The sequence below is a fragment of the Lissotriton vulgaris genome, chromosome 2_1 (genome assembly GCF_964263255.1).
Source record: "Lissotriton vulgaris chromosome 2_1, aLisVul1.2, whole genome shotgun sequence".
Classification (NCBI taxonomy): Eukaryota; Metazoa; Chordata; class Amphibia; order Caudata; family Salamandridae; genus Lissotriton; species Lissotriton vulgaris.
In genome coordinates this window covers 1,102,782,629-1,102,804,458 of record NC_141687.1, presented here as the reverse complement: position 1 = coordinate 1,102,804,458, position 21,830 = coordinate 1,102,782,629, and the positions used below count along the sequence as shown (strand labels likewise).

Below are 21,830 nucleotides of genomic sequence, written 5' to 3'. Positions count from 1 at the left end.
TCTTACTCTGCAGCAGCACCACTGTCCTAGCAGGGGGAGCACCTCTTACTCTGCAGCAGCACCACTGTCCTAGCAGGGGGAGCACCTCTTACTCTGCAGCAGCATCACTGTCCTAGCAGGGCGAGCGCCTCTGGCCCTGAAGCATCACCACTGTCCTAGCAGGGGGAGCCCCTCTGGCCCTGCAGCACCACTGTCCTAGCAGGGGGAGCGCCTCTTACTCTGCAGCAGCACCACTGTCCTAGCAGGGGGAGCACTTCTTGCCCTGCAGCAGCACTGTCCTAGCAGGGGGAGCACCTCTTGCCCTGCAGCAGCACCACTGTCCCAGCAGGGGGGAGCACCTCTGGCCCTGCAGCATCACCTCTGTCCTAGCAGGGGGAGCAACTCTGACCCTGCAGCACCACTGTCCTAGCAGGGGGGGGGCGCCTCTGGCCCTGCAGCATCACCACTGTCCCAACAGTGAAAATCACTATACAGCACAACTAACCCAGCAGGGAGAAGCACCGTGCAGTATCCCTGGCCCTTCAGTAGCAAAAAAAAAGCCACAACAGGAAGAAGCGCCACATAGCGCCACTGTCCCTACAGAAGCACGAATGACCCAGCAGTGAGAAATACTAAACAGCACCACTGTCCCAGCAGCAGCACTCCAACCATGCAGGGAGGAGGGCCAGGGTACTTGGGCCCTGCAGGTGGAGTGACCATAGCAGCACTGACAGTACAGGGAGAAGCATGACACTGGTACTGAGGACGCAGACAGGAGAGCAACCCTGTGTGTCCGTAGGATTAAGGACCCAGCACCACCAACCATGCGGGGATAAACAGGGATTGTCAGCACCCTCAGGCCACAGCACTGCAGACTCCCCGACTCTACCCTGTCACCTATAGGACAGTAGCTTTGCCCCCTCCTCTGTCCTTGGCAAGGCCCTCCTGTCTGAAATGCCGTGGCCACGCTGCCTCCCTCCCCCTCGGACGGCTAGCCGCCCTGGCGTGTCTCTATCCCGCCCCATCAGACCTTGCCGTCCGAGCAGAACTGTCAGCAAATCAAAGGCCATAAACGCCCGGGTCCAGCCTAAAGACCTTTGGCCAGACACCCTCCGCAGCCCCTGCTGCGGGTATAAAACCGTCCTCCCGTGGGCCCAGCTCACCCCAGGATCACACCACTCCAGCGAAGTGTTCTCTGGACTGCCAGGTGCGTAGGCAGGGTGACCACGGGGGAGGGGTGGCGATGTGGGTGAACACAGGGCAACTTCCGCTACTCGCTGTGAAGCACAGCAGCACGCGCCAGTGGGCCCCGTGCCCCCCACCTAACTCCGCTAAGTAGGCGCCAAGCATATGTAGCTCCAATAAATCCCTCTAGTAGGCGCTAGATAAACGTGTGTGTAGCCTCACCGACCCCCGCTTGGAAGGCTTAATGAGTATTGATACTACTATGGAGGCGCTATGTTCATGTGCCCGACTGTGGATGCGCTATACGCATGCACCCTTATAGGCACATGCCCCTCTGTCGGGGGCACTGTGCATGCGTACTCTCAATGACCCCTTTTATAGTGGCGCAATGCACAGGTGTTTCTCTGTGGAGGCGCTAGTCACATGCGCCGTCGTGTGCATATGCCCCATGTGGAGGCACAATGCATATGTTCCTTCTGTGGAGAGGCTGATGGCATGTATCCTCAGCGTGCCCCGCCGCGGAGCAGCATTATGCAGAAAGTCATCAATTCATTAGAATACCTGGAAATCCCCTCGTGACCTGGGTGTGACATCTGGGATCCTGTAGAATCATCGAGAGGGAGGGTCGGGTGGGACACAAGGTGGAAAGGGGTCACAGGCTGCACGTGGTGGGAAATGGAGACATAGGTAACCAGTAAGCACGACAGGAGGTGATGCTGAGAGGAAGACGTGGTGATAAAGGGGGACATCGGTGAGAATGGACGATTGGAGGGAGATTGTGGAAAGCTATGGAGAGAGACACAGGGCCAAGGGAGGGAGAGGGGGTAAGAGGTAGTATGAGAAACTGATGAGGGAGTTAGAGATTCAAAGATTCTGTAAGTGAAGGCATAGGATGGTGTAACATGGGGGAGCGGTGAGATGGTGGAGACAAGGGACGGTGATGAAAAGGGGAAAGGAAATGTGAGGTGAGTGAACGTAGGTGGTGTGAGGGAGATATGAGAAGGTGAAGAAGAGAGCTCATGAGTCAAAGTGAGACGCAAACAATGGCAGTCGGGGAGGTATCGGAAAAGTTTTCATGTGGGCTTCGAAGTTCGTGTGACATGTTGGTGTGATGTGATGCCTTTGCGCTGCCTGCAGCTGTTTCAGCTGAGGAAGCTTGTGCAGGGATGGGCTACGGCCCCCCATTAACCCCATGTCGGCTTCTCTCGACCCCCAGGACAGGACGCTGAAAGGTGCCAACATGAGAGGCCTGATCTTCACGACGGCGGTGCTCGCGCTCTGTTTGGCTCTCTTCACAGGTGAGAAGTTTCCTATTTACCCTTATGGGTTCAAAGTAGGCTCGCGTGGAACGACGGGGGAAGCGCGCAACAAGAGACGCGAGGCTCTGTTTGCATGTGAAAATGTGGTCAGGCGTGTGTGCACCACAAGGGGTGGTGGCACTGGGCAGGCGTGTGCAAGAGTAGACGTGGCACGGGTGCACTAGAAGACGTGAGCAGCTGTTGGCCTCGGGAAACGAGATCATGTGCACCAGAGGACGTGGGTATGGGTCAGGTGTGTACACTGTGAGACGCGGGCAGCTTATTGCATCAGGTATGTGGTCTGAAGTGTGTACCAGGAGGCGAGAGCACGGGGCAGGTGTGTATACCAGGAGACGTGGGCAGCTATTTGCATCAAGAACAAGCACTGGCAACGCCAATAGGTCTCGCCTATGCAAGAGCTATTGGCTTTGCCACTTTGTTCTAGCAATGTTGTACACCAGAGTGGATGCTGTTCAGCGTGGTTAATAGTTAGTGGTGTGGAGTGGAAGGCTGTAAAGTGCAGAAGAGTGGAGTGTTATGGTGTGGCGTAGAGTGTCATGGAGCGGCGTAAAGTAGAGTTGAGTGGCATGGAGATGAGTGAAGTGGGGTGTCATGGAGTACGTACAATGTTGTGGAGTGAGTAGAGTGTCGTAGAGTGGAAGGGCCGCAGAGTTGAGTGGCGTAGACAGGAATATAGAGTCAGAGTTCAGAGTGTGATGTAGAGTGGAGTGTTATAGAGTGTTGTGAAGTGGTGTAGAGCAGAGTAAAGTGGCATAGAGGGTGTTGAGTGGAGTCGAGTGTTGCAGAGTAGAGTAGACTGGAGTGGATTGTCACAGAGTGGTGTTGAGTGGAGTAGCATAGAGTAACATAGAGCGGAGTAGCATAGAGTGTCAGAGAGGAGTAGTGCGGAGTATTGGGTCATAGTGGCATAGAGTGGAGTGGAGCAGGGTAGAGTGGAGTAGTGAAGAGTAGAGTGCAGATGTGTAGAGTGGTGTAGAGTAGAGTGGTTTAGAGTGTAGTGGTGTAGAGTGTGTGATGTATAGTGTAGTGGGGTAAAGTGTAGTGGGGTAAAGTACAGTGGTGTAAAGTCCAGTAAAGTGCAACAGAGTGGAGTGATGCAGAGTAGAATGCAGGGGTGAAGAGTTCAGGGGCATAGAGTGCAGGTGCATAGAGTTGTGCAGAGTAGAGTGGTGTAGAGTGTGTTGACATAGAGTACAGTGGGTTATAGTAGAATAGAGTGGCATAGAGTGCAGTGACATAGATTGCAATGGTGTCGATTGGTGCGGCATGCAGTGGCGTAGAGTGCAGTGGTGTAGAGTGCAGTGTCATAGAGTAGAATGTTGTAGAGTATAGTGGCATAAAGTGCAGTGGTGAAAAGTAGCTGGTGTAGGTGCAGTGGCATAGGGTGCATTGGTCTTGAGTAAAGTGATGTATAGTGCAGTGGCATAGGGTGCATTGGTTTTGAGTAAAGTGATGTATAGTGCATTGGCATTGAGTGTAGTGGGTTAGAGTACAGTGGTATAGCGCAGACTGCAGAGGCACAAAGTGGCGCAGGGTAGAGTGGCGTAGAGTGTAGTTGCATAGAGAGTAGTGGTATAATGTTGATTGCTTCAGAGCAGAGTGGAGTGTTGCATGCTAGAATGCAGTAGCATTGAGTTGTGGCGTAGAGTTGAGTGGCATATAACAGAGTGGCGTAGATTAGCAACGCGTTGATTGCAGTGGCCTAGAGTGGAGTGGTGGAGAGTGGAGAAGAGTGGCATAGAGTGCAGTAGTATAGAGTGCAGTGGTGTAGAGTAGATTGTTTTAGAGAAGAGTGATGTGGCACAGAGTGGAGTGGTGCAGGTCAGACTGGAGTAGTGCAGGGAAGAGTGGCGTGGTATAGAGTAGTGGCATAGAGTGCAGTATTACAGAGTGGAGAGGCGCAGAGTGGAGTGTCTGAGACTTGAGTGGTGTAGAGTACACTGCAGAAGAGTGCATTAGTGAATAGTAGAGTGGGGTAGAGTGCACTGGGGTAGAGTGGTGCAGATTAGAGTAGAGAGGCATAGAATAAAGTGGCATATAGTACACTATCACAGAGTGCAGTGGTGCATAGTGGATTAGAGTGGCAGAGAGTGCACTGGCATATAGTGCATTGGCTTAGAGTGCAGTAGGGTGACGTAGAGTGGTGTAGAGTACAGTGGCACTGAGTAAAGAGGTGCAGAGTAGATTAGCATAGAGTAGAGCAGCATAATATGCAGTGTAAGAGAATGCAGTGCTGCAGAGTGGAGTGTCATAGAGTGCAGTGGTATCGAGTGCAGTGGCATAAAGTGGTACAGAGTAAAGTGACAGAGTGCAATGGTGTGGGGCAGAGTATAGTGACCTACAGTGCAGTGGTGCAGAGTAGATTGGCATAGAGTGCAGTGGTGTAGAGTGCATTCATTTTGAGTAAAGTAGTGTAGAGAGCATTGATGTAGTGTGCAGTGGCGCAGAGTGCAGCGACGTACAATAGAGTGGCGTAGTGGGGAGTAGTGGAGAGCAGAGTGGTGGAGAGTGGAATAGAGTTGTGTAGACGTCAGTGGTATAAAGTAGATTGTTTCAGAGTAGATGGAAGTAGCATAGAGTGCAGTGATAAACAGTGTGGTAGAATTCAGAGTAGATTAGAGTGGCTTAGAGTGGATTGGTGTAGAGTACAGTGGCGTGGAATGGAGTGAAACAGGATAAAGTGGTGAAGAGTTCAGTGGCAGAGAGAGCAGTGTTGCGGAATAAAGTCATAGAGTGAAGAGGCTTTGAGTGGAGTGGTGCAGAGTAGAGTGGAGTAATGCAGAGTAGAGTGCTGTGGCATAGAGTGGAGTGATGCAGAGTAGAGTGGCGTAAAGTGCATTGGCACAGAGTAGAGTGGTGTAGAGTACAGTGGAGTAGAGTGCAGTCAGAGTGCAGTGGTGTAGAGTGCACTGGCATAGAGGGCAGTAGTGTGGAGTGCAGTGGCATAAAGAGCAGGGTATAGAGGGCAGTAGCGTGGAGTGCAGTGGCATAAAGAGCAGGGTATAGAGGGCACTGGCATAAAGTACACTGTCGTAGAGTGAAGTGGCATAGAGTGCATCAGTGTATAGTGGTGCAGAGTAGAGTGTTGCAGAGAGCAGTGACACAGAGTTCAGTGGTGCAGAGTAGAATAGAGTGGCGTAGAGTGCAGTGACGTAGCATGCAGTTCTGTAAAGTGCAGTAGCATAAAGTAGAATGTTATAGAGAACAGTGGCATGAAGTGCAGTGGTGCAAAGAAATTGGCATTCGTGCAGTGGCATAGGGTGCATTGGTTTTGAATAAAGTGGTGTGGAGTGATTTGAAATTGAGTGCAGTGGTTTAGAGTAGAGTGGCATGGCATAGAGTGCAGTGGTGTAGAGTGGCGCAGCGTAGAGTGAGGTGGCGTGGAGTGGAGTGGTACAGAGTGGTGTAGGGTGTAGTGGCATAGAGTGCAGTGGCATAGTGTAGATTGTTTCAGAGTAAATTGAGGAAGTGTAGAGTGCATTGGCATAGAGTGCAGTGTTGCATAGTGGAGTGACGTAGAGTAGAGTGGTGCAGAGTGGAATGGCCTAGATTGGAGTGGTGTAGAGTGCGGTGGTGCATAGTAGAGTGGGGTAGAGTGCACTATCATAGAGTAGAGTGGTCCAGAGTAGAGTAGAGAGGCAAAGAGGGAAGTGGCAGAGTACAGTGTCAGAGTACCATAGTGCAGAGTGAATTAGATTGGTGTAGAGTGTAGTTGCGTGGAGTGCATTGGTGTCAAGTGCAGTAAAGTGGTGCAGAGTAGAGTCCAATGGCATAAAGTTGTGCAGAGTAGAGTGGCAAAGAGTACTCTGGCATAGAGTTTGGTGGCATAGAGTGCAGAGCTACAGAGTATGGTGTCGTAGAGTGCAGTGGTGTAGAGTAGAGTAGTGTAGAGTTTATTAGTGTAGAGTGCAGTAGCGTAGAGTGGTGTAGAGTAAAGTGACATAGAGTGCAATAGTGTAGAGTAGAGTGACGTAAAATGCAGTGGTGCTGAGTAGAGTATAGTGGCATATAGAGCAGTGGCACAGAGTAGATTGGCATAGAGTGCAGTGGTGTAGAGTTTATTGGTTTTGAGTAAAGTGGTACAGTGCACATTGGTGTCGAGTGCACTGGCATAGAGTGCATAGTGTAGAATAGAGTGGCATGGAGTGGGTAGACTGGAGCGGCATAGAGTGGCATAGACTGCAGTGTCACAGAGTAGATTGTTTCAGAGTAGTGTGAAGTTGTGTAGAGTGCAGTGGTATTGTGTAGAGTGCTGTAGAATACAGTGATGCAGAGTAGATTGGAGTGGCTTAGAGTGGATTGGCATAGAGTGCAGTGGTATAGAGTAGAGTGGCACAAAGTAGAGTGGCAGAGAGTGCAGTGTTCCAGAATATACTGTAGAGTGCAGTGGTGTATATTAGAGTAGCGTTGAGTGTATTGGCGTAGAGTGCAGTGGCACTGAGTGATTTCTCTTTTTTAGCTCGACTGCCGATTAATAAATTAAAACATAAAGGATTAATGATTCATCTCTTATCGAAATCAGGTTAGGACCACTGTCTTTTGTATCACTCTACACCCGGGTGCAGGACCTTAACTGGGTATACCCCATTTTTTTAAACGAGTAAAATAGGATGTCGTAGAGTGCAGTGACAGAGTACAATGGCGAAGAGTACAGTGGCTTAGACTATAGTGGTATAGAGTGCAGTGGTGCATAGTAGATTGGCGTAGATTCCATTGGTTTTCAGTAAAGAGGTGTAGAGTGCATTGGCGTAAAGTGCAGTGGCGTAGAGTGGTGCAGAGTAGAGTGGAGTGACTCTGAGTGCAGTGGTGCCGAGTGAGGTGGCGTAGAGTAGATTGTTTCAAAGTAGAGTGCAGTGGTGCATAGTAGATTAGAGTGGCATAGAGGGTATGGGAATAGAGCGCACTGTCGTACAGTGGAGTGGTACAGAATAGAGTGCATTGACGTAGAGTGCAGTGGCATAGAGTGCAGTGTTACAAGTTGGGTGGCATAGAGTGGTGTGGCGTGGAGTGGTGAAGAGTGCAGTGTAAAAGAGTGCAGTGGTGCATAGTAGAATGGTGTGGGGTAGAGCGCATTGACATCGAGTGGAGTGGTGCAGAGTAGAGAGGTATAGAAGTGGAGTGGTGCAGATAACAATGTAGTGACGCCGAGTGGCATAGTGTGGAGTGGTGCAGAGTAGAGTGCAGTGGCATGGAGTGGGGTAACGTGGAGTATGTGTGGTGTAGTAATGCACTGCCTTTACAGACAACACATTTTCAATTGAAATGACCATTACATTTGCACTCACATACAATTGTACTGATACAAGTATACAGTGCACAAACGATCATGTGCGGAAATGTCTTCACCCAATGCATTCATTTAATCGTCAGCACAGTTCATTTACAGACATTTACATTTTGTTGGGTGCTAGTGGAAAAAAAGATTGTATATCCTTTCTCTCTACTTTGATCAACTGGGTCGTGTACTGTCCCAACTTCCCAACCTTTAACTTTAAATCCCATACTCAACTCCAATGCGTGTTGTAATGGGGAATAAATACTGATACAGAGCTGCTGTATATTAATTGAGTTTAATGCAGCACACAGGCGAGCGTGATCCTCTCTAAACAGTCAGGGTGCAAGTGGCAGTCCTGGAATTCTCAACACTCACTATTCTTACTTTAGAATCATGATAACAAATGACATCAAAACACAGTGCAAGGTGTTGTGCGAGATTCTAGGTCTCTTAGAAATGCCTTCCACGCAGCCCTAAACATTGCAGAGAAAAGTTTCATAACATAGTAGAAAGAGCTCATGCTAGATTTGTGGCCGGAAGTGAGTGTTTCTACTTCCTTTGAGCTTCTGCTAAATTCATATCCCAGTTCTCGCAGAAACTAGAGCACATCAAACCGTGAGCATGTACCAAATCATTAATTAAGGAACCCTCACCTCTATACGCCAGCGGAAAGTTGCGGAAGGGCGTTTTACAATGATATGTTTCTGCGGTTATGGAAGGCAGAGCTGGGAGAGAAAAGCTGAACATTTTTGTTAATTAAATGAAACCGAAGTAACAAAAAAAAAAAATATCACTGGGGAAACCACCGCGACTCATTCCTGGGCACTGTTGAGGTGCGCTGGCACAGCTCTGTGTGGGTTTCTGTACTGGTGTAAATCAGTGCTTTAAATGGGCAGTTACTGAGAACCTGCACTTCTTTAAGTTCAGAAAAATGTTATTGAAAGAATATGACATAAGCTTACAAAGTAAGACAAAGAAAATAACAAGCAAAAGAACCAGCACTTCTTTAATTTGAAAGGGAGAGTACCGGCACTTCTCGGCACTGCTGCAATACAGTTAATGGGGAAGTGCCGGCACTTCAAAGGAGAAAGCAAGTTCTATACATAGTGAGTATCTGCACTTCTATAGTTCCATTTAAAGCACTGGTGTAGGTGGAGTAACGAAAGAGGTGACTGAGGTGCACTTGCAGAGGTGAGTGTGGTTCTCGATACTGGATTGCCATTTACTCTACCAGGCAGGATTGAGGAGCACTGGCAGAGCTGTGTGTGTAGCAAGGATTGTCACTACCATGTGCACCTCCGCTGTTTCTATAGATTAGTATTGTACATACCTGGTCGGTGAGCTGGTCACATCAGCTGCCATATTAACTGTTTGCCCGCCATGGGCGGCCACTGCTGCAGGCGCAGGTACCACCGCGGCAGACTGTTTTCTGACCGGGTCAGTTGCCCAGCACAGTTTATCCCATGTGTAGCCCGCACTGATGCTGCGGCGTGAGGCCGGCACTCATCCTCACAGCAGTGCAGCAGCTACAGTGGCACCAGCACCCAGGGTGCAAGAGACCCTCTTGACCCCACTTATGTTTGTCTTTTACTACCAAACTTTTGAAGGGGGAGCAGGGCTCGAGTCGGGGTACCACGCGGGTGGACAGCGTCCCCCCACTTATTTTAGGGGTGGACACCGTCCCCCCCTGCCAAACAGCTGGACTTCACTCTTTGGCCTCTCTGGGACGAGATCGGATCTCGTCGTAGAGAGGCCAAGCGCTTTAACAGTGATTTCAGAGTAAGCTAACGCAATAGATTAGAGGCAGTGGAATCTGACCCTGTGACTGAGAGGCAGCATGAGCCACCGAGCATGGAACAATCGCATCTAAGGTGTGAGCAAGGGGATGAGCCCGCTGGTGCAAGCCACCTTTCGTGATGTCACTTCCTGTTGTGACATCACGAAAGGTGACAGCGTCCCCCCACTTCTTTTTTTTAGGACTTGTGCCCTGGGGGGAGCCCATGTTTATTGCATGCATGAGAACCTGTGGCACTCTTGCTACGTCACTTCCTTCATGACCAAGGGCCCCGGGTTTCTTGACCTGCAAGTCGATCTTTGGAAGCGGTAAGTCCTCTATTATTAACGTACTGGTTTTATTGCAGAGTTGAGCTCGGCGGAAGAGTCTTACTTCAAAAAGTACATCGACACGCTGCAAGGAATGTCCGCCGACCTCTTCAGCAAAGCCGCAGACACAGTCACCCAAGTGAAAGAGTCGACTGTGGGGCAGCAGGCACTGTAAGTACCCTTGGGCCGCTTCCTCATAATAGCATCTTCATGAATCATGATTCCTTCTAGTCTTCAGCCCTACATCCAAGGTGACTTCACAGAAAGTGAAGACACACCATTATAATGTCCCTCATGTAAAATCAAACATGATTACTTTGCAGCCAAAAAGGTATTTACTGTTCATAAAAAGTATATAAAAGTACGTAACAATACCTAAACCATTTACCAGCTTGACAGTGAATGCAAAGGAGTGAATGTTCAAGGGCCAGATGTTAAACCCTTACATTTTGCGAGTCGCAAATTGCATCGTTTTACGACTCACAGAATGCAATTTACAACAATGTCTCAGTCACTGTTAGCAATTCCTAATGGGGTTGCAAATTGCATGACTCATTAATATTCATGAGGCAGGCGCTACTTAGGACCCCATTTGGAATGACTAGCATTTCCAGGGATGATGGCATGTCTGTGACTGATTCTTTAATAAATCATTTTTTTTTTAAATGTAGGAAAACGAGATGCATTTAAAAAAGAAAAACTAAACGTTTCGGTTTCATTTTTTAAGGGAGGTTTGCACCCATTCACAAAGGGGAATGGATCCCTTAGGGACCCCATCCCGCTTGTGAGTGGCTTACCACCTTTGTGAAGGAGGTGGTAAACTGCGAGTGCTTTGCAAGCGCAAATGCGGTCGCAAAACAATGGTACATACCATTTGGACTCGCTATTAGGAAGGGATGCCCTTGGCACACCCCTTCCTAATAGCGAGTTAAAAACCCTATTTTGTGAGTCAGTAATTGGTTACCGACTCACAAAATAGGGTTTGTACATAGGCCAGACTTCCCGATTTATTGTTTGCGACCGCAAAAAACAGTCGATCGTTTGGCTCTTAGGCGTTAAGTGATTCCATTTTTAGACCATAGTCCCTGTATTTTCAAACATTTCATTATGTGCAGAGTTTGAAAAAACGGACAAAACCTAAATACTCGATGTACAAATATAAGTTGACAAATATAGATATTCATTAAGAAGCTATGCACTCTTTACATTGTCTGATACACTTGGGACTAACAACGTTTGTATCGGGAAAGATAGATGAACTTAAAAGCAACAATTCGAGTTGCATTAAAAATGTGACGTGGCACATGTGCTTTGCAATTTGAGATGGCCTCCTGACTGCATGTGTGCTTTACAAAAACAACACATTAATGGATTGACAAAGAAATGTGAAAACCGCATTAATAATGCATTTTTCTTTTATAAACTACGTATATGATTGTCATGCATTAATGTAAGATGGGGGTTAGAAAGTGCAGAAAGTGACATTTGTAAAAAGTGTGGTACACAGTAATTAGATGTGTAACTGGATTTACAGTGTAAAAAATGTGCTATTTTTTAATGCAGTAGTCACTTGCTTTGAATGCAGGAGATGTGGCCTAGTGGCTAAAGCTGCCAATCTGTGGATCTGGTTCGAATCAACCTCGATTCATGACTTACTATCATGTGATTCTGCAATGATAATGGGGAAGTGCCGGACACACACACAGACAGAGCCACACACACTGACAGAGCCATACAAACACACACAGACAGAGCCACACACACACAGACAGAGCCACACGCACACAGACAGAGCTACATACAGAGCCACACACACAGCCACACACACAGAGCCACACACACACACATACAGAGCCACACACAGAGTTTTGAAATTTTGATGCCAAAAAATGCGATTGTGTAAAATGTAATTCCTACTTGATATACACTTCCACGTTTTCCAACCATCCACATAATATACAGCTCCCTATCTAGGTTCGTGCTATACAATTATGAATCCATACTTTTCTTCTTAACATTTGCACCTCATTAGGCAATAGCTGAGGCGTATGAGGTTAACAAATAACCACAAAAAGAACAATTCATGGACAGAATGCTGCACAATCTCAAACATTCACCCCAGTACAGAGATCTGGGCATAATTCCATAATATTTTTGCTCCCCATGCCATTTCAGTTCAGACCCAGCCATATGCAAATCAGTTTTTTTACCTGCTCTGCATGGGAACAGTCCAGCCCGAACTGCCAGGCCAAGTCTGCCTTGGACTGGAAACAAGCATCCTCGGACCGGTTTCGAGGCATCACCCCTCATCAGCCAGGCTAGCTTGACTCCAGTGGCCTGGAGTTCACAAATAACTCCCTACCGGGACATTGTGCCAACAAGAGCATGCTGTCTCTGGGATTATGGGTTGAAAGCACACTGACTTCACTTTGATAGCCTATGTAATGCTGTACAACGTTTGAAAAATGCAAGCAGAAAGGTGGTGGGGCATATGACAGTACACGCACCTCTTAGCATTTCCTGGCCTCAAGCTAAGGGGGTCGGATCCATCATCTCCGGGGTTCCTTGTCTAAAAATGCCATGGGTCCCTCATCTAATAATAATGCGGAGACTCCGTACACACATCACATTCGTCTCCGACTTGAGCCCGACCTAAACCCCTTTGTCTTTGCAGAAACAACAGTCATTGAGTAATTGGCATTTCTCACATGTGTGGGCACTATTATCAAGTTTTATAAAGATGCAATGGGGGGCAATGTTAAAGTTTGGAGGACCACAAATAGTTTTGATTTACTAATAACTTTGGCATCGTTTGATGGAACTCCGCGACATTTGACAAGGACCTCAAACATTTAACCTTCTTTTAATAGTATTACGTTTATGCAGATCACCTGGAGTGGGCAGGAGTTTTAAAGGGGGAATAAAAAAGTATTCATTTGCCAATTAGTCTGGCAAAGTGTGATGAATCGCCACAAAATTTGGCAGAAGCAAGGAAGGATTCGTTTTCTATTTGTATGTTACATTTTGTGCCAATCCGTAAAGGGGAGGTTCAATACATTTTTCACTTGCTTGTAAATTTGGTGCTGTTTGATCAATCTGTGTCAATTGTGCCAAGTAGCGAGCAAGCAGTACCCAGTGCACATTTCAATGGTCGTGAAGATCCAACTGGGAACAGGTGGAGGGGCAAATTTAAAGAGAGGGGGCAAAAATATTTTTTGATTCACTAATAACTTTGACCCTTTTTTTTGGAATTGCATGAAATTTGGCAGGAACTAGCACACCTAACTTTCTTTTACTATTTTTAAATGTGTGCTGATCAACCAGTGAAACAAGCATTTACAATTCAATGGTCTCGTCCTTGTTAAAGTTAGAGCTATTGGCATTGCTCATGGCATTAATTTAGTTTTTAAAACATAGAAATAAATGGCATTGTCATTTACAATGCCAATAGCTTAATCTCTTACAAATGTGAGACCTATTGCATTTGCACCCACACACACACACAGAGCCACACGCACCCAAACACACAGAGCCACACGCACCCACACACAGAGCCACACACAGACCGAGCCACACACACACAGAGCCACACACACACAGACAGAGCCACACACACAGAGCCACACACACACACACACACACAGAGCCACACACACACAGACAGAGCCACACACAGAGCCACACAGACAGAGCCACAGACACACAGACAGAGCCACAGACACACAGACAGAGCCACACACACACAGATAGAGCCACACACAGAGCCATACACACACACAGACAGAGCCACACAGACACACACAGAGCCACACACACACACACACAGAGCCACACACACACACACAGACAGAGCCACACACAGACAGAGCTACACACAGAGCCACACACAGAGCCACACACACACACAGAACCACATACAGAGCCACACACACACACACACAGCCACCCACAGAGTCACGCACACACATAGAGCCCCCCACACACACACACAGAGCCACACACACTCACAGAGAACCACACACACACACAGCTCTCTGCCCAGTAACGCCCCAGGGAACAGAGGCACAAAAACCACCCACACACAGAGCCACACACACACAGAGCCGCACACACACACAGACAGAGCCACACACACAGAGCCACACACACACACACAGACAGAGCCACACACACACAGACAGAGCCACACACACTGACAGAGCCACACACACACACACACAGACAGAGCCAAACACACACACACAGACAGAGCCACATGCACACAGACAGAGCTACATACAGAGCCACACACAGAGGCACACACACAGAGCCACACAAACAGAGCCACACACACAGAGCCACACACAGAGCCACACACACACACAGAGCCACACACAGAGTCATACACACACACAGAGCCACACACACACACACACAGCCACACACACAGAGCCACACACACTCACAGAGAGCCAAACACACAGAGCCACACACACTCACAGAGAGCCACACACACACACAGCTCTCTGCCCAGTAACGCCCCAGGGAACAGAGGCACAAAAACCGGATCAAAAGCAGGGAACAGAGGCACGAAAACCGGATCACAAGCAGGGAACAGAGGCACGAAAACCGGATCACAAGCAGGGAACAGAGGCACAAAAACTGGATCACAAGCAGGGAACAGAGGCACAAAAACTGGATCACGAACAGGGAACAGAGGCACGAGCAGGGAACAGAGGCAGGAGCAGGGAACAAAGGCACAAGCAGGGAATGGAGGCACAAGCAGGGAACAGAGGCACAAGCAGGGAACAGAGGCACGAAAACCAGATCACAAGCAGGAAACAGAGGCACAAGCAGGGAACAGAGCCACAAAAACTACGGATCACAAGCAGGGAACAGAGGCACAAGCAGGGAACAGAGGCACGAAAACCGGATCACAAGCAGGGAGCAGAGGCACGAAAACCGGATCACAAGCAGGAAACAGAGGCACAAGCAGGAAACAGAGGCACAAGCAGGGAACAGAGGCATGAAAACCGGATCACAAGCAGAGAACAGAGGAACGAAAACCGGATCACAAGCAGGGAACAGAGGCACGAGCAGCGAACAGAGGCACGAGCAGGGAACAGAGGCACAAGCAGGGAACAGAGGCACAAAAACCGGATCACAAGCAGGTAACAGAGGCACAAAAACGGGATCACAAGCAGGGAACAGAGGCACAAGCAGGGAACATAGGCACAATCAGGGAACAGAGGCACAAGCAGGGAACAGAGGCACGAAAACCGGATCACAAGCAGGGAACAGAGGCACGAGCAGCGAACAGAGGCACGAGCAGGGAACAGAGGCACAAGCAGGGAACAGAGGCACAAGCAGGGAACAGAGGCACGAAAACCGGATCACAAGCAGGGAACAGAGGCACGAAAACCGAATCACAAGCAGGGAACAGAGGCACAAGCAGGGAACAGAGGCACAAGCAGGGAACTAAGGCACAAGCAGGGAACAGAGGCATGAAAACCGGATCACAACCAGGGAACAGAGGCACGAAAACCGGATCACAAGCAGGGAACAGAGGCATGAAAACCGGGATGACAAGCAGGGAACAGCGGCACGAAAACGGGATCACAAGCACGGAACAGAGGCACAGAAAAATCGGGATGACAAGCAGGGAACAGAGGCAAGCAGGGAACAGAGCCACAGAGAAACCGGGATGACAAGCAGGGAACAGAGGCACAAAAAAAACGGGATGACAAGCAGGGAACAGAGGCTCCGAAAAACCGGGATGGCAAGCAGGGAAGAGAGGCAAGCAGGGAACAGAGGCACAGAAAAACCGGGATGACAAGCAAGGAACAGAGGCACAAAAAAAACGGGATGACAAGCAGGGAACAGAGGCACAGAAAAACCAGGATGACAAGCAGGGAAGAGAGGAGTTAGGCCCCTAGGGGCATGGGGTAGGCTGGACCCTATTGTAATAAGAAAAACAAGACAAAAATGCCTACTCCACCCTTATTTATACTGAATCCTATTTCAAATGGTCAAACCACAACTTCTTTAGTTTGACCAAGTATTTTTATTTATACCGTACATATTTATATATTCTTTTTACGACTTTTTTTAACCCCTTCGACGCTGATGACGAGCTGGGCTCGTCATGGTGTAGCCTGCTCGCACGCTGATGACGAGCCCAGCTCGTCACGTAACATGCGGTTTTGAAAATCTCAGCATAGGAGCAAAATTGCGCTAGCGCGCATGTGGTTAAAGCTCATAAATGCAAAAAAATAAGTCCACTGTACATTGATCCATTTACAATACTATACAATACCATTAAAGATATACATATAACAAAACACCAAATCAAAAATGAATTATCAATATCATTCATCCCAAACAGAAATTTTTAAACAAGACAAAACATTATACATTCATATAAACTTGATTTCAATAAATGAAAGACAAAGTCAAACAACGAGAAGTCCAGTTGATGAAAACATTACATCTATAGGTCAGATGTTGCTAATTAATGTTGTAGATGACCATTTACTCCTTGAAGGAGTAAATGGTCATCTACAGCACTACAGCGGCCGACCCGGTTCCTCCGGCGGCTGCTCAGCCCCAGAGGCGGCCCAGCTGCTCTCCCGCTCGAAAAGCACCACCATAGTGGGAGCGCGGGACTGCTCTTCAGAGCCTGGGCAGCGTGCAGGCGGCTCGGGCAGGGCTGGCTGCGGTGGCAGGGCTGGCGCTGCTGGTCCTCGTGCTGCTCTCGGCTGGGGAAGCGGGAGGAGGAGCCGGCACATGGGAGCCCCTACACGAACCACCACGAGGAGGCAGGAGGAGGGACCCGGGCTGTGTAAAGCCACAGAGGGGCAGTGGAAGAGGCAGCAGGGGGCTAACAAAGACTGTTTTCATGGAGGAGCGCGAGAGTGGTTGTTAACAGTTAGCAAGCTCCATCTGGAAAGCGGACCACGCCATACACACAGGGAAAACCCAAGCCGTCATATTCAAAAGAAGCTTTCCTTGGCTTGCTGTAAAAAGTTAAAACAATATGCAGGCCTACCTCGGTAGTGGGACATTTTCCTGGGCTTTCACTCGTGTCTATCTTTGTAAAACACATGGATAGCCTGCGAAAGCACCAAAACACCAGCATCTTTCTCCGAGGCATTAGCAGGAATGCCTCGGAGAAAGCCCTGTTATTTTCGGATTCGAGTGCGTGGTTTTCGTTCTCTCCTCTTCCCATTGGCTGGAATGTAAAATTCCAGCCAATGGGAAGAGGAGAGAAAGAAAACAGAAAGAAGCGAAAAAACACGCCCCCGAATCCGGTGTTCAACGGAGTGACGCCCCTCTCCTCCAATGGCTGGCCTCCGTTTAGGAAGCCAGCCAATGGAGAAGAGAGGCGGGTTTAAGCCCCCATACTATAGACATAAAGTCTCGGAGCGAGACTGCGCAAGTGCAGCCTTCGCTAGTCCAATACCTAAAAAAGGGGGGATGGGGCAAAAAAGTGTTCATTTTCTAACAACATTGACACTGTGTAACAAATCATCACACAGAAGCTTGGAAGGTTTGTTCTCTGATTGATATGTCCAGTTTTGTGCTATTCCATCATGGGGCAGGGACAATGAACTGCACACAACATAACTCATGGTCAACCGCCATGAGGTTGTTTTCCAGTTAAGTCTTTTGTTCTGACTGACCATAAGGAATGGCGTGTTGTGTGCTTTCTTAAACATAACTTGTGATTTTTTTTGGTTTTCCAGTTTTGATTCTAAAACATAGACACACGCTCATGGGCAAACACTCACGGACACATATATAAAATGGACAACATGAAGAATACCAGGGTGGACTCAAATTAACATTATTCAACTAAAAGTCTTGGGGGGATCTTTACGATGCCTGCCACCATAACGGTATACGGGACCGCCCGCCAGGGGTGCGGAGGTCCCGCCGTGCAAATTAGGATGCGACCACCACCCTGGCAGTCACATCTTGCATATAATGCATTGTGGCGGGCGGTGATGTCAGTAGCACCCGCCGCAATGAGCAATATGCATGTTGTGCATTTGCATGTACAAAGGGGCGGGCACTGCGCGGTGCCTGCCACCTTCTGCATGCAAACGGAGGGTGGTACCATGGGTACCCCTCAAGTGCACTGCCGAATCCCCCTCCAACTCGTGGGGTCCCGCAACGGACCCCCAAAAGTAAACTCCGCCTGACTTTCCATGGCGGAGTCTCCGCCATGGAAAGCCCTGCACCGCTGGGCATCCTGATATGGAAGGCGGTGTCTTGCAGACACCGCCACCATATTGTAGCCCTTCCGACCTCCGGAAAACTGGCGGATGGTCTTTCCGTCCACGGGGTCCCCTCCGCCATCGTAATATGGTGGGGGGAAATGGTAGGCAGGCGGTGGAAAATGGCGGGCGGATTGCCACCGCCATATGGGCGGTGACGATCCTCCCGCCATACTAATGACGCCCTCGGTTTCCAATACTTCCCCTTCACTTGTATTCTTATTTTATTATTTATAGGATTGCAAAGAAGGGTTTAGGTAATACCTACCCATCACCATACTATTATAGATTTGAATATGACTGAAAAGGAAGTGTTGGGGATCTATTGCCCTTTTTTATGACGCGCCAGGGCAGCACATGCGCTGCTGGGTGGCATGGAGTAGTGGAGTCTCTCCGCACATACTTGTTATTGGATTGTGTCATTATCGTTCTTAAACGCTGGCTTGCGAGTCTTTATGAGGCTTGTTAGTCCCTCCTTGGTACCCCCTTGTCTGTATTTGTAACCTCCCATGGCGACTGTCCCTTTTAGTTCTGTTGCAACACGGTACGTCGTATTTAGTTTGTAAGCACTCTTTTGTTATGGGTTTCTCCTACTGCAGGCATGATGTGCTTTCTTAGCCATGCGTGCTTTCACTTTCAAGCAGCCCCGGACAATGAGGCAGCTTCTTTGAAGTGAAATAGGTTTCAAATTTACAAGAGTTTGAGCTTTTGCAATTGTAAATGACAGTAGCTTAAACTCTCGTAAATACGAGACCTATTGCATTGCAAATGCTTGTATTTCCTAGATATACAGTTTAAGTGTTCAGTTGCAATTCCACTGTCATCCTGTAGAAGTCCCAGCAGAAAGTATATCAGTAATGCTCACAAGCAACATATAGAACTCAACACATTAAACGCAGTTGAAAGGCTTCAGTGCCCCTGCCAGCACCTAGTGGTCCACACAGAGATGACCCGCTGGAACAAGACAGGATTTTCCCTGTCCTGACACATATTTGAAGAAGGTCAATCATGTGCATCTTCCATGATGCAATAAGCCATGTCTCCTATGAAATTGTACTTGATGGCACCAGCAAAGTCATAATATCATGTGCGATGTCATACCCAGTGAATTGACACAGTAGTTATGGCTGTGATGCTACTTATATGAGGGGAATTTGAGTGAATTGTAGGTTTTTATTCAAAACCATCACACCCCTCCAAATTATTGTTTTAGAGGAATTTTTGTATATTTTTATAATGTTGGTTGGCGGATAGTAGAGAAGTCTACACATTTTGTTAGCAGAAGATTTTTTTGTTATAAATTACATTTGGGTTTGACAAGTTTCTGGAAATATTCTGCAGCCTATTTTTGGGTGCTAACTTGACACCACTAGTCAAGGATGGACTGAGCACATGTAAACCATAGCCAAGCACTCAGTACCCAATCCAAGTACTTGCTGGTGGCACCCTGCATCCATGCCAAGTGGACACTGGCTCGGGTGTGGCCTTCAGTAAATTGTGGACCTCTGTTATGCTCCTTGAAGCCTTCCCTTTTTAGGTCGAGCCTAGAGCCAGCACACATGTACTGCTCTGCGAGACTTTTTGTAGAGGAGTAGGAACTAGAAGCCCCTTCCATTCGCTGCCCATATTTGCCAGTGGCTTGTGTCATTGTCCGTCCTAAATGCTGACTTCTGATTCGTCAATAGACTTGTTAGTCCCTCCTTAGTACTGCCTAATCTTCATTTGTAACCTCCCATGGCAACTGGCCCCTTTACTTCGGTTGTTACATGGTAAGTGTTATTTAGACTGTGAGCACTATTTTCATTAATGAGGTTCTGCTACTGCAGGCATGACATGCTTTGGTGCCTTCTCCCCCCTCCCTCCTGTTGTCGTGCCTTATTTCCACCCTAAGTGTGGAAGGGTATACTCAGATGTGAGTCCCTTGCTCATTGCACCATCCGGATTCAAGCAAGCCGGGCCGACGACGGCTGAAATGCCAGAAACCGGTCCCCGGAAGCTTGTTTCCTTCCCAGTGTAAGAATTGGCTTGGTAGTTTGGTTTGCCCTGTTCCCATCATGCACTGGGACAGGAACAGACTAATGTGCATATAGCCAGGTTCTGAGCTGGGATGGTGCAATGAGCTAAAAAACGGTGTTGGATCTAGCCCTGATCTCTTGACTGGGTGAGAGTATTCTGCTTAATTCAGAAACTCTGTCCATCACCACCCCTTGTTGTTAAACATATTTGCCATTGGCTTGTGTCATTGTCCGTCCTAAATGCTGACTTCTGATACGTCAATAGACTTGTTAGTCCCTCCTTAGTACTGCCTAATCTTCATTTGTAACCTCCCATGGCAACTGGCCCCTTTACTTTGGTTGTTACATGGTACGTGTTATTTAGACTGTGAGCACTATTTTCATTAATGAGGTTCTGCTACTGCAGGCATGACATGCTTTGGTGCCTTCTCCTCCCTCCCTCCTGTTGTCGTGCCTTATTTCCCCCCACCCTCTCTCCCGTTGTCCGTACCTTCTCCCACCACCCTCCCGCTGTCCGTGCCTTTTTTCCCCGTTGTCCGTGCCTTCTACCACCCTCCCTCCCGTTATCCGTGATGCCTACCATTTGCAATGCAATAGGTATTGCATAAATGTGAGACCTATTGCATTGCAAATGCGTGTTCCATTTAGTTCTCTGGCCGTGGTCCTCAATCATGAGAGATTACACACCCCAATTAAATGTTCGGTTGTGTCAGTGGAGTAACACACCCAACCACTCCCTTTGTAGCATGCAAATTAGTCTGGTATCAATAATATATTCTGTGGTAGATAGAAGGCTCAATGGCTCCTGGAACACATTGCCAGTCTTACAGCTCCAAATAAATGTCTAACACTGCAAACTTTGTTTTTCGTATGACACAGGGTCATGCCATAGCCTTTAAAATGCCACTGTGACAGTGTCACAATTATTGTCAACAAACTAATGAGGGCCCGTGGTTCCCATATCAGCCATGGCCTACCACTGTACATCAGAATTAGACTGCTAAGCTGTCTTCTGGCACACACACAAACAAAGCACCAGGTACAACAAACATTGTCACAAACTGGGCCTGACTGCTTTTATTGTTCTCCCTCTGCCATACAGGAGCTGGTACGACACAGGAGCAGGTTATGTCCGGACTGCCCTCGACACCGTGGTGGATAAGGTTCAAGATCAATGGGTAGCACTTACTGCCTAAAGTGCTTAGTGACCCTTCTCCTCCTCGCCTGTGACAACTAAGTGCCTGTGTATATCTTGGCCTGCGACGTATGTCGTCACAGAGCGCGTCAACCAGCTTTGCTTTCTCGTCATGGTTTATGTTTTTGTCTTTCTTCTGAATACGTCCCCCGTGCTACAGTCAGTTTCTATGTGAATCGATCAATTTTCTAAAAAAAAAGCGAACTGTTTTTACAAATGTTGTCAATTTACTTTCAATAAAATCGTAAATGACTTCGCTCTTTGTTCATTTAGACAAGACTTGTAGCGAGCTATCTGCGACAGCTGGTGTTTTAAGGCTTACAGGTTGAAGAATTCCACAGGTCATGGCATTGATGGCAAGTCCTTGGGACCCACTAACACAGACACTTCCCTTCACCCTGCGAATCACGAGATTCGTCGTCAGGGAATGACTGTGACAACCGATACACCCCTTTAAACTTACCCACTCCCAGGGGAAACAAGCAATACAATGCAATGGCC

General features: G+C 48.1%; 1 protein-coding gene across 1 annotated transcript; it reads left to right on the top strand.

Moving 5' to 3' along the window:
- Positions 1-731: 731 nt before the first annotated feature.
- On the top strand, positions 732-21,582 carry APOC3 (apolipoprotein C3). The gene is made up of 4 exons (XM_086956801.1): positions 732-1,186; positions 2,381-2,462; positions 9,900-10,032; positions 21,237-21,582. Exons 2-4 carry the CDS (start codon positions 2,405-2,407, stop codon positions 21,328-21,330), a joined length of 285 nt encoding a protein of 94 aa, XP_086812927.1. The 5' UTR covers positions 732-1,186; positions 2,381-2,404; the 3' UTR covers positions 21,331-21,582.
- Positions 21,583-21,830: the final 248 nt, after the last annotated feature.

Bases quoted from the DNA above. Each gene is read 5' to 3' on its own strand.
- APOC3 (XM_086956801.1), top strand. From the start codon at position 2,405: ATGAGAGGCCTGATCTTCACGACGGCGGTGCTCGCGCTCTGTTTGGCT. The intron at 2,463-9,899 runs GTGAGAAGTTTC...GTTTTATTGCAG, and splicing joins CTGTTTGGCTCTCTTCACAG to AGTTGAGCTCGGCGGAAGAG. The intron at 10,033-21,236 runs GTAAGTACCCTT...TCTGCCATACAG, and splicing joins ACTGTGGGGCAGCAGGCACT to GAGCTGGTACGACACAGGAG.